The 14,179-nt window shown below is 41.2% G+C and overlaps 1 protein-coding gene across 4 annotated transcripts in view; it reads right to left on the bottom strand.

Annotated features, from left to right (window-relative positions):
* EFNA5 (ephrin A5) overlaps positions 1–13,801 on the bottom strand; it is a 277,313-nt gene extending 263,512 nt beyond the window's left edge. Inside the window, exons 1-2 of one of the 4 annotated variants that reach the window (XM_079144819.1) lie at positions 12,748–13,801; positions 10,924–11,083 (exon numbers count right to left, since the gene is read on the bottom strand). In XM_079144819.1, coding sequence (XP_079000945.1) covers positions 10,924–11,083; positions 12,748–12,913 — 326 coding nt within the window. In that variant the 5' untranslated portion in view covers positions 12,914–13,801. Of the gene's footprint in view, positions 1–10,080; positions 10,864–10,923; positions 11,084–11,803 lie in introns of those variants that run through there. The other 3 variants (XM_079144818.1, XM_079144820.1, XM_079144821.1) reach the window with 3 other exon arrangements.
* Positions 13,802–14,179: the final 378 nt, after the last annotated feature.

The following is a 14,179-nucleotide window of genomic DNA, read 5'->3' as shown; positions in this document are numbered from 1 at the left end:
GAAGTATCAGCATTTTAAATTTATATTTTTGCTTAAATTCATCTACGAGTGGACAGGCCTAGAGACAGTGAAATGGCCAAAGCAATAAAAAAAAAGAGTGACAGGCAGTTCTATATAACAAATTAAGTGATTAGTTCTCCAATAACTAGATAAACAAAAATCTAGAGCTAAATAAATAACAATTTGCAAAAGAGAGAATTACGAAAGATAATGAGATAATAAACAACATAGATATATCAATAACAAAAACTACCCTAATATTCAAAATAAATGACTGGTTCTCTCAGTCCATATTATAAAAAAAAAAAAGATATTAAAGTGGGGAGTCCTTTCCCAATAACTAACTGCCATTTTTTCATTTTATGAGTTAAACAGTGCTCATACTTTTTTGCTTCAGAAAACCCGGGGCTTAAAGTTAAACCAATAGGTATGTTCAACCCTATATGTATATGTTCATATGAATATCCTACATACACACACACACACACACACACACACACACAGTCATGTTGTTGTCTTCCCAAGAGGATAGTTGACAATGGTGATAGCAGAGTGTGTAATTAGTTTTCATTGTTCCCTTGACAGCTATAGTTCCATGCAAGACCTTTTTCTTTTTATGGTGCAAATGCTATGGAAAAAATACACTAATAACAGGCATTTAATTATGAGTCCAGCAACCATAGAGGAACACTGCCAGAAAAGATTGGTATCTCTGTATGTCTCTTTCTCTCTCTCTCTCTCTCTACACACACAAATACACGCACACAAACATATATTTATTGTGATATTTATTGCGGGGGAGGGGACTTCTGTACTTCAATCATAGTAATCTTCAAAATATTGATGTCAGGCATAGAGTAGAAAATGTTTAAAATTTTCCCCAAGTCTCTGTCAACAGTAAAGTATGTGTAGGATGCTCCACCAATACTAAAACCAAGAATACTATCATGTCTGTACTAAAATATTAATAAGAATAAAGGCATTGCTTATTAATAAGGAAATACTCTGTAAAAACAGCTTTGTTTTGATACTATCAGTGAAGAGTCAAAGATTCAGTTTTAAATTGGTTTTTGCTCGCTTTTCACAGACTTAAAAAAAAAATAGCACTTGTGATATCAAATATCTGGGTGCTACATTTCCTGAGGCTTACTTTAATTTCTTTTATACAGTATTTAAAATAAAGCATCCCCAAGTTGCTGCCATGGCGGACATGAGATCTGTCACTGAGGTCCTTTCTCGCCTGATTAATTAGTAATTGGGAGACACATTTTGGCAGCTTTCATTTCCCTATTATTTTCTCTAGTTTGACACAAAACCCTGTCAGAAGCACCACTATTTGAACTGTACCCCTCTTAGTGCTGGGTCAGTACATTTTAATAAATGGAGCCCCTGCCAGAAAACTACAGAAATAGGCATAAAAGTTTATTGAGGCAGTAACAGTAAACAAATATATGAAGAAAACACTGAATGCCACAGTATCTAAAACATTAATGGTCTATCTGAACCCGGGGGTTATGGGCGAGATTGCAGAGCAAAAGAAAAGGCCTTTAACAAAACCACTGCTTTCATCTATCTTTTTAAAAAAAAAGTATTAGCTAAATAAAGCAGGCAAACACTTTGCTGCCGCAGAGCCGTACATCTGAGCCTCCCTTCGCCTCTTCCATTATTCCAAACTGATGAATAAAATTATTGGGAAGTAAAGATCTGTTGTGACTGCATAGATAGATAACTCATCCAGAGGTCACTGAAGTTCTGTCTGAACCAAAGAAGCATTTTTCATAAAAGGTAAAGTGAGGAACTTAAAATTAAAGCTGGAAAGACTAATACTTTGGAAAACAACAAATAGCTACAGAATCAGTTTCAGAATCTCCATCTCAAAGTGTCAGTCACTTCAAAAAAGCATGCTGCTATGATGGTGGCTCAGGACACTTGTGTGCCAGGGCAGTGGCCATGCTGTGCAAGTCAGAGGTCACCACTTCCACATTCCGACATCTGTCTGTATTTTCTTGCCCTGAAACAATAGAAGGGGAACTAGGCTCATTTGCTCCCACTTTGTTTAACCTAATTGTCAAACATAAAAGATAATTTTCCCATATGTAGAGTTATTTTTACCTTTCCTTCCCATTCTCATTTGTCTCCATTAAAGTAAATACTGTAAAAAAAAAAAAAAAGAAAAAAGAAAAAAACTTAACCAGAAGACTGTCTTCTATACATTATTAATTTCAGCAAATGTAACAAAATTATATATTCCATGACATCTATGACATGAAATATCAAGTATCATGCTCTCCATCATCAAAATCTGGAAAACAATTTGCACTATAATTATCCAACCAAACTAAGCCATAACTTGATTTTACTCAAACCACAACACTGCAGTTTAATATGGAAATGCGTTCATCATATATATTTTCATGGTAAAAGACAAGAGCTAATTGTTAATTATAGTTTTTACATAGATAAATAAGTCACCAATAAAACAGAAAATAGGAACTCTGACAACTTGGAAACAGCGTTTTAAAAAAAGTGTTAGCCTTTAAAACTAAAAGGTCACTTTGACTACTCAGTTATTTCAGTCTTTTCCACCAGCCAGTCAAAGAAAAACTGATGATAGATATCAGAGTAAAGCCTTTGGTGCAAAAACTGTCAACCTGTACCTGGGCTTTAAACATAAGATGTATATCCATCCTTAAAATGTGCATTTTATTTATCACCATTAAGTTGCATTTACAACCACCCCAAATCCTACTTCTAATGAACTGAGGTTATCTCAGACAGTAGTAGTCATCTGTGTCCAGTTTAAATTAGACTGAGTCAGGTTACTTTTGAAATTAATCTTAAAGAAGTTCTGCTCTTACTGCAGTACATGGAATAAAGTTTCCAGACAAACAAATACAGTAACAAGATGTGTAGTATTAAATTTTGGTAAAGGTTAATAGGCAACACATTCTTCCAAATATACAAAGCACAGTGGAAAATATAGCAGACTCAGTTGATACAGTCTCATAACTTTTAGTATCAAATATGAATTTACTTCTAAAATAATTTTTCTATAAGAACCCACAAGAAGGGTTTGTTAATGAAAAAGCGATAGGACTTTCTCTATATAATTCAATGGCAAAATGCTCTGACTTTGTATAATGCTTCTCAAAGCATCCCAATGCTTTATTTGGAGAGGTACCTACATTTCTATCAATATTTCTTACTGGAGAAAGATCCCTAGTACTGCTGAGAAAATTGGGAGGGAAAAAGTTAACCAATAAAAAATAACTACTTTGTACAATCAGAAAAAGGAAATCAGGATGAGGGGGTGACATCAGAGACGATTAATAGATTACTTTGAAATTAACAATGAATTATAAGCTTCAAGAGAAAAATATATATGGAAACATGGTACAGCCCAACATTTAACATTAAAACATCGTATGCTGGGGTTTAAACATATTACTGTTAAAGCATTCATTTTTAAAATAAACCAAAAAAAATGAAGATAGTATTTTTATGACTCTGCAAATATGAAAGAGTTTTAAAAGTAGAGTCCTGCCGAAATGATTATAAAGTGGTTTGGTCCTTTCCTACCGTCCATATTCATTTCCGGACTATTTTCATGAAAGAAATAAAATCGGTCTTAAAACAAGATGGCTGCTTCTGGGGGAGAAAAGAAATACGCTGATTTAACTGGAAGCCCAAAACCAAGATTTTCCAAATCAGGAAATACAAATTTAGCCTTTTTTCCCCTAATGTCCACACATTCATGGACTTCCATGTGGAAACTCGTGGATTACACTATGCAGTTATTGAAAGTTATTAATAACAAAGCCATTTTTTTAAAAAAAAGGTCTAATCTTTGCGTGCTAATGACGCGATTGTCCAATGCATACACATGTGCTGATTTACGTGACTGTCCAATGCATATGGGCAAATTCTCACTTTAACTTCATGCCAAAATCATGATCATCTGTCATGAAAACAGGGTCATTTGATAAGTAACAATAGTAATAACATTGAAAACGTGTCTCTTAAGAATCCAATCCTAAAAACACACAGTAATATCCTATTAGAATCAATCCAGCAATATTTAATTTTTAGAAGCAAAAACCACAGAAAATTAACTGCTAGACAATCTCTTTGAATTGTACTTTGCTGACCTTCCCTGAAGCAAATGGCAGATTAATTCTATGACTTACATATAAAACTTAAAAAAATCTTCCTCCATTTTGAAATAAATTTCAAATAGATTTTTTAAAAATCATTCAATCCTATTTTTATTCCTTACTTGAGTGGAAAATAAGACCTGACAGTAACATTTTCTTCAACCTGTCAACTGTCAATTGTATGAAGGATGTTTCTAAAGATGACAAAGGTTTATTTTTCCTTATTGAAAATGATAGAATTCTACCTGAATGAAAGCTGAGCTAACCACTGCTACAGTGCACTCTCTCTCAGCAACTAGGTAACTTAAGTAGGAGTTTTCACTATTTTAAAACAATGTTTTTATTGAAATATATGGTTCATTATTTGAAAACTATACCCAGAAATCTCAAAATCAAGAGTTTGCATCTACGCGAATTTTCTATTAGAAAATAGTGCACAGATTTTTACAGTAGTTTTACAATCATTCTTCAGAAAGTACAATGAGTACAGACCATCAAGAATAGTAAGATCTAAGGAACTTTTTTTTTACTAAAAATTATGCACAGTAGTTACAATACATAAAATGAGCATTGCTCATTTTTAATGTTCAGTGAGGAGCTTCTGTGTCATTGTGCTATCTTGCTACTGACTGACTAAATTTTCAAAATGTGAATGCAGACAAATTTAAGGAAAAAAGCAGATCTCCTGGTAGTGAGTAATATCCTATTCAGAAACACATGAAGTTCACATTAATCATGAGAAACTTTTCTACAAAACAGCCTAAGACATAGGTTGAAAAGCTGACTAACATATAAATCTAATCAGATAAATCAGGCCCTTAAAAGAGACAGTAATTTATTGATGTTTGGCTATGACCGTCATAAGACAAATTATTAAAAGTGAATATTAATATCCCATTTCTTACATGCCTATTTGAGGATTTTATACCTGAACAGGAAGGTATTATCTGCCACAAATGATCGAAGGACAAAAATTTGTCCCCATTTTCAGAAGCCTGATCTGAGTGAGTTGTCCTGGGTTAAGGACCACCTTCCTCACTGTACTTAGGGAAAAAAAGACTTCCTTCCCAACGTAGATGTTCCAATCAGACTATGATTTTAACAGTCTGTATACTACTTCTGAAAAGAAAATCAATAACGTGGAATCCGTCAACAGAGAATGGCTCATCACTTAAAATACCACAGGTTTTAAAATCCTTATTGCTATGGAGGTTATTTACAACATTCATAAAAAGAAGAGGATGAATGGCATCTTTAAAAAAATTATTAATCCAATGATTTATACTGAAAAAAGGAACCACTAATAGACCAAATTTTACCATACAAGTAAAATTGTTTTTAACGTATTCTTAGGTTTTCTTCATTTTATAAGTTCTCTCCTCCCTCTCCTTGCCCCTCTCTCTCTCTCTCTCTCTCTCTCTCTCTCTCTCTCTCTCTCTCTCTCTCTCTCTCTTAGGTAAATTCTTCTAGCATCCTCATCTCCTAGCTAGCAAAGGTCACACTCCTGAAGGACTAATTGTATTCATTCATTTTCTTGGCCCAGCATGGAGCTGGTAGCTTGCTTGGTTCATAGCAACAGGGGAGAAAAGGAGGTGCCCATCTTTGTCTGTCCCTAACCAACAAAAAACCAGACCAGTGGACAGAATGCAATGAAATGCCTGTTCAGAAGGAATTTCATTTGCAAGATTACATGGCAGGAAATGCACAAGTTTAATTTGCACCCAAAGAACTAGATGTTCCTTCCAAACCTGATCCTCAGTTTTCAAAGGTAAAAACTATAGGTAAGCTATTGTTTACCATCCGCAACACATATGACAATAAGGTATCAGTTCTGTGTGCCAGTGGTCTAGTTGATACCCTAAAATCACATACCAGGAAGTAATGAACTACAAAAGATGGTCTCTGATATGTTTAATCACAAGTAATTTATTAACACTGGTCTCATACTGGAAAAGCCAAATTAGACTATAGTCAATAGTGCCTACAAACAGCACTGATGTTTTAGTGATTTAAAAAACAGATGGTTGATGATTTCTGTTTGTTTTATGAATATATAAAATAATGCATTCAGTGGTTAGGACATAATATTTTAGTAGATAACTTTGCTTTACAAAATTCTATGGAAAACTGAACAAAAGCCAAGAAACATACTTCTCTTTCATAAATTCCTAGATTTAAAAAGGGAAGAGAATTCATTTCGGGTCTCCTGTAAGTAAATAAGCATTAAAATATAGGCTGCTAAGTCTCACTTGTACTGTCTTATTTTTACCCTTGTCTTTACATAAATTCTGATCCAAACAGCAAAATAAAATTATCCTAATATATCTAATAAACTGATATATTACTCTGAGGCTCATTCATTACTAGGATTCTAAGTAGTCTTTTACTTGAAGAAGATTTATGTATCTAACATGTAAAAGCATTATTTAAAACATTTCTATTTTGAAAAAAAAGGGGAAATCCTTTATATGTTTAGTAATAAAGCTCATTCCAAACCAAGACAAACTTTTCACCTTTTCTGAAATCAAATTCTTGGATATAAATTATGATGATTTATTTGTCAGAGAAAAAGGTATAGTGCCAATATGCTGCTATGTGTGTGTGTCTCAAAATGATGACAACTCAGAATTTTTTTAAATGAAGCAAGTGAATTTTGAAAGAAAAATACCCAAGGAAATATGGTTAGGAAAAAATAGTTTACTACTTCTCTCTACTTAGCCACATATATATGACCTCAGAAGGACATGGGAATGTTGACCCAGAATGTACGTTACGTTCACAATTCCAAGACTACGTGTTAACGAAACAATTACCTACTACTGTACTATGAAATTCTTATTTTACAAAAGTTCCTAAAGAACTGAAAAAGTCCAAAGAAAACATGATTAGGCTCAAGTTTAGTAAATCCTTGATGAATTAACAGAGATATTACTCATGCTAAGAAAATAACTCTTAAAATCAATGATACTCAAACCTTGGCAGAAATAAAGCACCAAGTGAATGGAATTAGCATTACTGAAAGTGTGATTATACTGGCTGTGTATTATTTTATTATTGCATCCATAATGCCAACTAGGAGACACATTTAGCTATTCTAGCATCATTTTGGCACATAAACGAATCCCAAAACTTTTCAATATACACAGGGTTTAAAAGAATAGTCTATTGAAGGAACCAAAGTATTACAGCATGCTTCAGGTTAAGAGGCAGGTTCTCAGTATTAAGTCATGTCTATCTTTATCAGCATAGTTTCTAAGGGGGAACACAAATAGTTTTATTACTAAAAGTCTTCTCTTTTTTTGATTTACTTCAAACCTTCCTACAATCTTAAAGAAATTAAGAACAAATAACTATATAAACAATGATTTGTATTTTTATTACTCAACATTACTTAGTAACATTCCAATTTAGAATGCAACATAATATTAAAAGGATCATTCTATTAATCACACTTTTAGGTGAAACAGGCAAGTTTTCAAATTTTAGAAACAGAGTACATGCATGTAGGCAAATGTCTTATAAGTATTTCTACTTGGACTGGTAGTTCTCAGTTACTATTCCACACATCTGTGCCATTTCAGGATATAAAATCAGTTTAGTCTCTGCCCAATAAATGTGGGTAACTAAAAAAGTTAGCAGCATTTGAAAATTAAATATCCACTTACCAGAAATGACTATCAGGAAAATCGATTCTAATAGTAAAACTATTCTGACGCAAATAAGTTTAATATTTTTCCCATGATCCCAGATTTATAAATGCTTATGGCATCAATAGAGAATCAATGACAATACTCAACGTAGCAGATAAATTCCCATCAGCTACCCAAGGTACTTGTAACACAAGTTACACAATAAAATACTTAATCCCTGTTATCAGTACGTACTTGATTCTAATTTTACCTAACTTAATACAATTTCAAGTTCAACCTATTAGTATAAACTCCAATGTATTTACTTCATTGAAACAGTTTTCAATCTCATCAGCTTAATATATCTACTAAACTTCTCTTCCAAGAGAAAAATATTAAAATCTAAGTTGCAATTAACATGATGTACTCAGTCTTTTGACTATATCCTTTCAATTTAGCAAAATCTTGATACTTTCTACATAAAACCAAAGTCATAGCTAACTTACATTACAAAATGACAACATATATGAAAGAAAAAGTACAACACTGAAGTTATAAAGTGTGGTAAACTTATGCAAATTTTATGAAATAGTCTCATAAAATCTGTGATAAACTCTTGGTTCTTATTTTCAAATTACTTATTTTGCATTTGGCCCTTTTCAAATTACATCCAACTTGATTTTCCTTAATGCATAAAAAAGTACCATCTAATTCAACATTGCTCAGTTAAAACTGCCTACCACTACCTACTTTCTAAGTTTTACTGTAATAACAGACAAAATAAATGCCTCCATAAACTCCTGAGAATATTAAATGTTCGGGCTAAATTTCTTGGTGGTGTGAGGTGTACATCACTCTTTCATTGGGACATTAGCAAACTGATAATGATCAAACAGAAAGGCATTTGCACATCTTCAAATTAGCATACTGAGTTAAGAATACTCTTGGTATTTTAAAATTTTATAGATTAACTTCGGGCAGGTTTAAACTACCATGGCATCCTGAGCAGAAGAGTTTTCTTCAGGCAAGGCAAATCTATTTAAAAAATATGACCTGAGACAAAAATCAATGTGCTAATCTCAAACCAAACAACAGTATCAAAAGTATAAAATAGAGATAACCTAAGATAAAATGTCCTTAAACTAACTCAGACTAGTTTGACAGATTAAGAAGTGGGGTTGGAGTAGGGGTGGTGGTGTTGGCTTTTTCTATTTTAAAATGGGGGGGCTGGAACACCCACGTTTCCAAATACAAGAATACCAGGAGAAAAAGATCAGAGTGTGAAGTTTGGAGTCACAACCAAGAGCAAAATGTCCCTAATTCAACTAAGTGACTCACTGTTGCTCTATTTAATAAAACACTAAAGTTTTGAAATAATTCCTTGTTCGTATATGCTGTCTAATAAAGCCCAAAAGGGAATAAAACCAACCAACATAATAAGACTTGCTTTTAACACCATCACAACTGGAAAGCTTGCTCTATTTGTCTTGTCAGCTTTAATAAAAGGCATCTCCTCTGGCAGGAAGACTTCTCTTTCTCTTTTCCTAATAGTGGTAAGTGGCATGTCAAAGAAGAAATAGCTTCCAATTCCACCACCCACCTCCATGAGACTCTAAAAAAACAAACTTTGAGGGATGTCTCCACTTCTGCTAGGCGGTGCATTTAGAACTGGGCTACCTGGGTGTGACTATCCTGGATTTGCAGGGCGGGGGGATCTCCTTCTCAGTTCCGCAACCAGTGGACCTATTGTGGGGAAACATGCCCATCTTTATCTGAGCTGACAGTATTCAAGCAGGGAATCCTTCCCATACATGAATACCGAGGGAAAGGCTGGAGACCGGTGGAGACAGTCAGTGGAATATAGAAGAATTGGAGTCGCCCGCTGACCCCTCTCCCTAGGCGCGCTGGGCGCGCAGCAACCACAGGCTCACTGTCGGCCTCCCGCCTCTTCCCTCCCAATTTCCACTTCAGCCCAGAGAAAAACCTGTGATTTTAAGTACAATCGATATATTTCCCTCCTAGGCAGGCACCAAGACCAACCCACAGATGAAAGCTAGCCTATGTACCACATAAACAAAGAGGTAGATAGTCCCGGAGGGGCCGATTGCCTGCGCACAGGCCGGGGAGAAAGTAAGGTTTGGAACTGCTGGGGACCAGGAGGGGTCCTCCAGGCATTCTGAATTCCCACCCCCCTCCCTCAACTTCCAGAGTCCAAGAACACTGGACATCTGCGGCTGGATAGGTTCATCACGTGCACTAGGGCAGCCCAGGGTGCCCACCTCTAGCCTCCCGCATACCGGGCGGGCTTCGGGGACGACTGCAAAACGGTTCCAGGTAACCGCGCGCGTTCTTCCAGCTGCGTCCCGCCAGGCCGCGGGCGAAGGGCTCCCAACTCCCGGGTCAATCAACTCCTGGAGCTTGCTCCGCACACATGACGTAACCCGGTATTAGATCAAACTTTTCGGCACCTTAAACCCACTAAGGCGGGAAGTGCAGGAGGAATCCTCTCCATTGACAAGCGCGCCGGGCCCAGACTGACTCCGGGGCTGAACGATTTTCTCGCAAAGAGGAAAATAAAAACCTAAAGCTTCCGCTTCCCAGCCCCCCTCACTTCCCCTAGTCCGTGCGCGCTCTGCTTGCACCGGGAAAAGAGAAGGAAAATTTAAAAAAATTAAAAAAACTTTGGGTATGTTTGGCGGGTTCTCTCCGCAGTCCCTGCGCACCCACGCTCCAGGCGTGAACACTCGGAAGCATACATCGCGGGCTCCAGGCGACCAAGCTCTGCACTGGGATTGGGATGTCGATCAGCCTGCCAGGGTGGGAAGTGGAGAAGTCCCAACTCTCTGGCTCCCGCCCTTTTCCGAGTCTCCCCATGCCCTGCAGAGGCAGTAGGTACGAGTAGCTCCAGGGACTCCCAAGAGCACCCAGCCTTTCCACTTCTTAACAAAGAGGGGCGCGATGGGAGCGCTTCCCGCCGGCGCCTCCAAGCCAACAGCGTCCGGGAGACGCAGGCTTTGAGGGTGCGCGCTGCCGGCAGCTGGTGCGCGCTGGTCCCTGCAGCCGCTGCTTCTTCCACAGGGCCCGGAGGCCCGAGTAGCCCGGGCTCTTCGCACCCCCCCCCCGCACCCCCGCCGCCTTACCTAGGGTTGCTGCTGTTCCAGTAGACAGCGTAGCGGTCGGCGACGGCCTTGGAGCCCGGGTCCTGGCTGAATACACACATCCAGAGCACCAGAAACACCAGCGTCAACATCTCCACGTGCAACATCACGCCTGGCCAGCGGCGGAGCCCCCGACGCGCCACTCCGGGGAGAAAGCGGGGATCCAGAGGGAGGGAGGGAGGGAAGGGGACAGAGAGAGAGAGCAGGCGCCAAATAAATATGAATAAATAAAATGAAGGGGGGCGAGAAAGGAAAGAGGCGCACACCAAGCTGGGGAGGGGCAGGAGAGCGAGAAGAAAAGAAGGCGGTGAATTGCGGGCGGGGGGGTGGGGAGTAGGGGATAAAGACAAACTCGCACCCCCACTGGGGTTCGGGAGGAAAAAGGAATCACAAGATGGAGAGAAGCGTGCGTGTGTGTGGTAGCAGCGGCGAAGGCGGGGGAAAGGGTGCCAAGCTGTGTCTCGGGCGGCGGCTGCAGGCCAGTCACCCCGGCAGAGGGAGGTGCGTGCCCGGCCTGGCGGCGGCAGCGCGATTCGGAACTGGCGGCGGCGCGCGCTGCACAGTCACCGGGAGTTGCGCGCCGTGGCCGAGGGGAGACATACACCGGCCCGCCGGGCCCGGCTCAGCGTCGGCGCCGCGGGCGGCGTACGGCTTCGCAACCGCCGGGGACCCTTGCACTGCGACCCGCTTCGCTCCAAGTTACTTTGGCGGCGGGTGGGAAACTGCAAAAGGAGGGCGCCGTGAAGATAGGGGGCTGGATGCTTGCGGCCCCTGGAGTCTGAGAGCTTTCCCCAGCCTCCTCCTCTGTGTCTTAGTCGGGCGACCCCCGGAAATCTCGGAGGAGTAGTTGGTACTGCGGTACCGGGCGGTGCGCCGAGAAGGGTGGGGATCTGGAGCCGCAAACCCAGCCCCGCCGGCGTCCTGGAACTGGTTAACCGGCAGCTGCGCTGGCGAGGAGCGGTCTTGCCTCGAAACCCTCAAAGAAAAGTTTGGCTCTTCGAGTCTTCCCGCAGGTCCCTAGTGGAGTCGGACTGCAGCGGCAAAGGGAGTCGGCACCCCGGGCGCTGGCCGAGTCTCGGGGATTTCTCCTGCGTGCTTTTCTTGGCCGGGTGTGGGTGCACCAAAGTGAATGAAGAGTAGAGGTTATGAACCAGCCAGCCTGGCGGAGCTGGGATTCCCAAACCTGCAAGACGACGCCAACCCAACTGTTCTGCTGAAGAGCAGGAGGGGTAACAATCACTTTCAAATGGATCCCTCCAACTCCTGGATGGGCTGATGTCAGTCTCCGATCGCCTTCCGGGAGCGAGACTGATTCCCCACACGCGGTGCCAAGAGCCCTGGGTGAGCTCTCAGAAGTGTCCCTGTGACTCCGACGGGGCCGACCCCAAGTCCAGCAACTTGTAGAGATACATCAATCAGTTTGAAATGGGAAAAAAAGAAAAAAAGAGAGCGCGCACGAGCGAGTGGCACCTCCCCGATGACTACATCAGAAAACCTTCCCGATCCTCCCGCAGCTGCTTCTATTTCCCTCCTTAGGCACAGCAGCAACAAGAGGTAAAAATCACAAACCGAATTCTAAAACCCCAACCCAGGCGGGAAAATAAACTTGAGTGCAGCAGCACGAACAGCCCTGGAGAGATTGAAACGACTGGCGAGAAGTGGAAAGGGGTAAAAGTCAGTTTTGCAAGAGAGAAAAAAAAAAAAAAATAGAAAAATGCTTTATGGGAAAAATCTTCTCGGGCACGCCCCCTCGTTAATGACCTGCGTGTAAAGCCGACAGCAGAGGCGACCCAACAGCAGCCTCACCATAGCGCGAGGCCGCGCGCGTGAACGTGGACGTGGGCGAGGGGGGCTCCGCCTGGGCGTGTTGCACGGGGCGCTGGGTTGGCAGGAGGCGCGGGCGCGGGTGTGAGCTCCGGACCGAGCAGGGGGAGGCGCAGCCAACCAGCGTTGCTGCCGCGGCCCGGGTCATGTGGGCAGCCTTTTTTCTTTCTTTCTTTCTTTCTTTTTTTTTTTTTTTTTTTCCCCCTTCCAGTTTACTTGGGAAGGTGGGGGGTGACTGGAGCAGCCAGTCAGGGAACAGCCTGCTATTTGCTTACAGATCGGGATTTTTTTCCTCTCGCTTTACTCCAACCGGATTGGTTTGCTCCACGAGAAAGAGGCGTTTTCCTAATCTCCTCCCTCCCCACGCCTCCCACCCCACCCCCCACCCCACCTTCCAGAAACCTGACTAATTGAATTACTAGGAGTGCCGAAGCGCGCTCTCCGCCGCTGGAGCCCGGCAGCCACATGTAACCCTTTGGATGCTGAATTCCGTCGGGGCTGAGGAATGATTTGACATCTTTTTACTTGGTTCTAGGGTCTTTAGATTTTAAAGCAGCTGGTTCCCACTTTATAGACAGCGGACATCTGCCTCTGAGGCCCCTCAGGTGACTTGAAGTCTCAGCAGGCGGGCTGGAACCAATCCTTAAGTGAATGCATGTCTTAGTAAATCTCTGTCCTGTTCACATCGTTCGTTGCCCGGCATTGGGTTATCTGGAAATCCGAGCCTTTCTCCTATGTCTTTCAAGCCTTCTCTCCCTGCTGGAGATTTATCTTAAGCAGGAGCAAGACTTTTCTTTAAAGTGATGATCTGAAAGCTTAAAAAAAAAAAAAAAAATCGGAAAAATCTCAGTTTAAAGTGATTACAATTTAGTGTGAACCTTCAACAGGGAGGAAATGAATGCGGCAAGTGAGCGCTTCAGAAATGCTTTATACCTTTTTTTTTATTTCAATCCTGAGGTTGATTCGCTGTTCACTCCCCGCAAATAAATGCCTTGAAGTAACCCATTGCGGGAAGAAAGAGAGGGTGGGGTTGGAATGGAAAGTAGTTCCTTTTTTTTTTTTTTTTTTTTTTTTTTAACTGGAAAGGTCTCGTGTTCCAGGACTTACTTCTAGGACAGGTTGCAGCGCCTCTGCCCTCTGTCACCACGAGAGCGCAATCTCCTGGCAGCTAGGCGGTCCGGGCGCCTAGAGACGCGCCCCCCAGCCGTCAGGAGCCCTGGAAGCTTGCCCAACGCCCGGCGCTGCGGGACCACAGGCCCGCGGAGACCTGCCCACACCGGGCTTCGCGGGCTCGGGAGCTGTAATATTTTTCTCTCTTGCTCTCTAGTGAGTTTGCTGCCTCGGCGGGAAGAGATGGTCCCAAAAAAGAAAGCAGTTTGGTTTTCTTCATAACCTGCCAGTTGTCCCTTTTACT

The sequence above is a fragment of the Sciurus vulgaris genome, assembly GCF_902686455.1.
Source record: "Sciurus vulgaris genome assembly, chromosome: 6".
Lineage (NCBI taxonomy): Eukaryota > Metazoa > Chordata > Mammalia > Rodentia > Sciuridae > Sciurus > Sciurus vulgaris.
The sequence above is the reverse complement of the archived record's forward strand: the minus strand, read 5'-3'. Positions and strand labels throughout refer to the sequence as shown.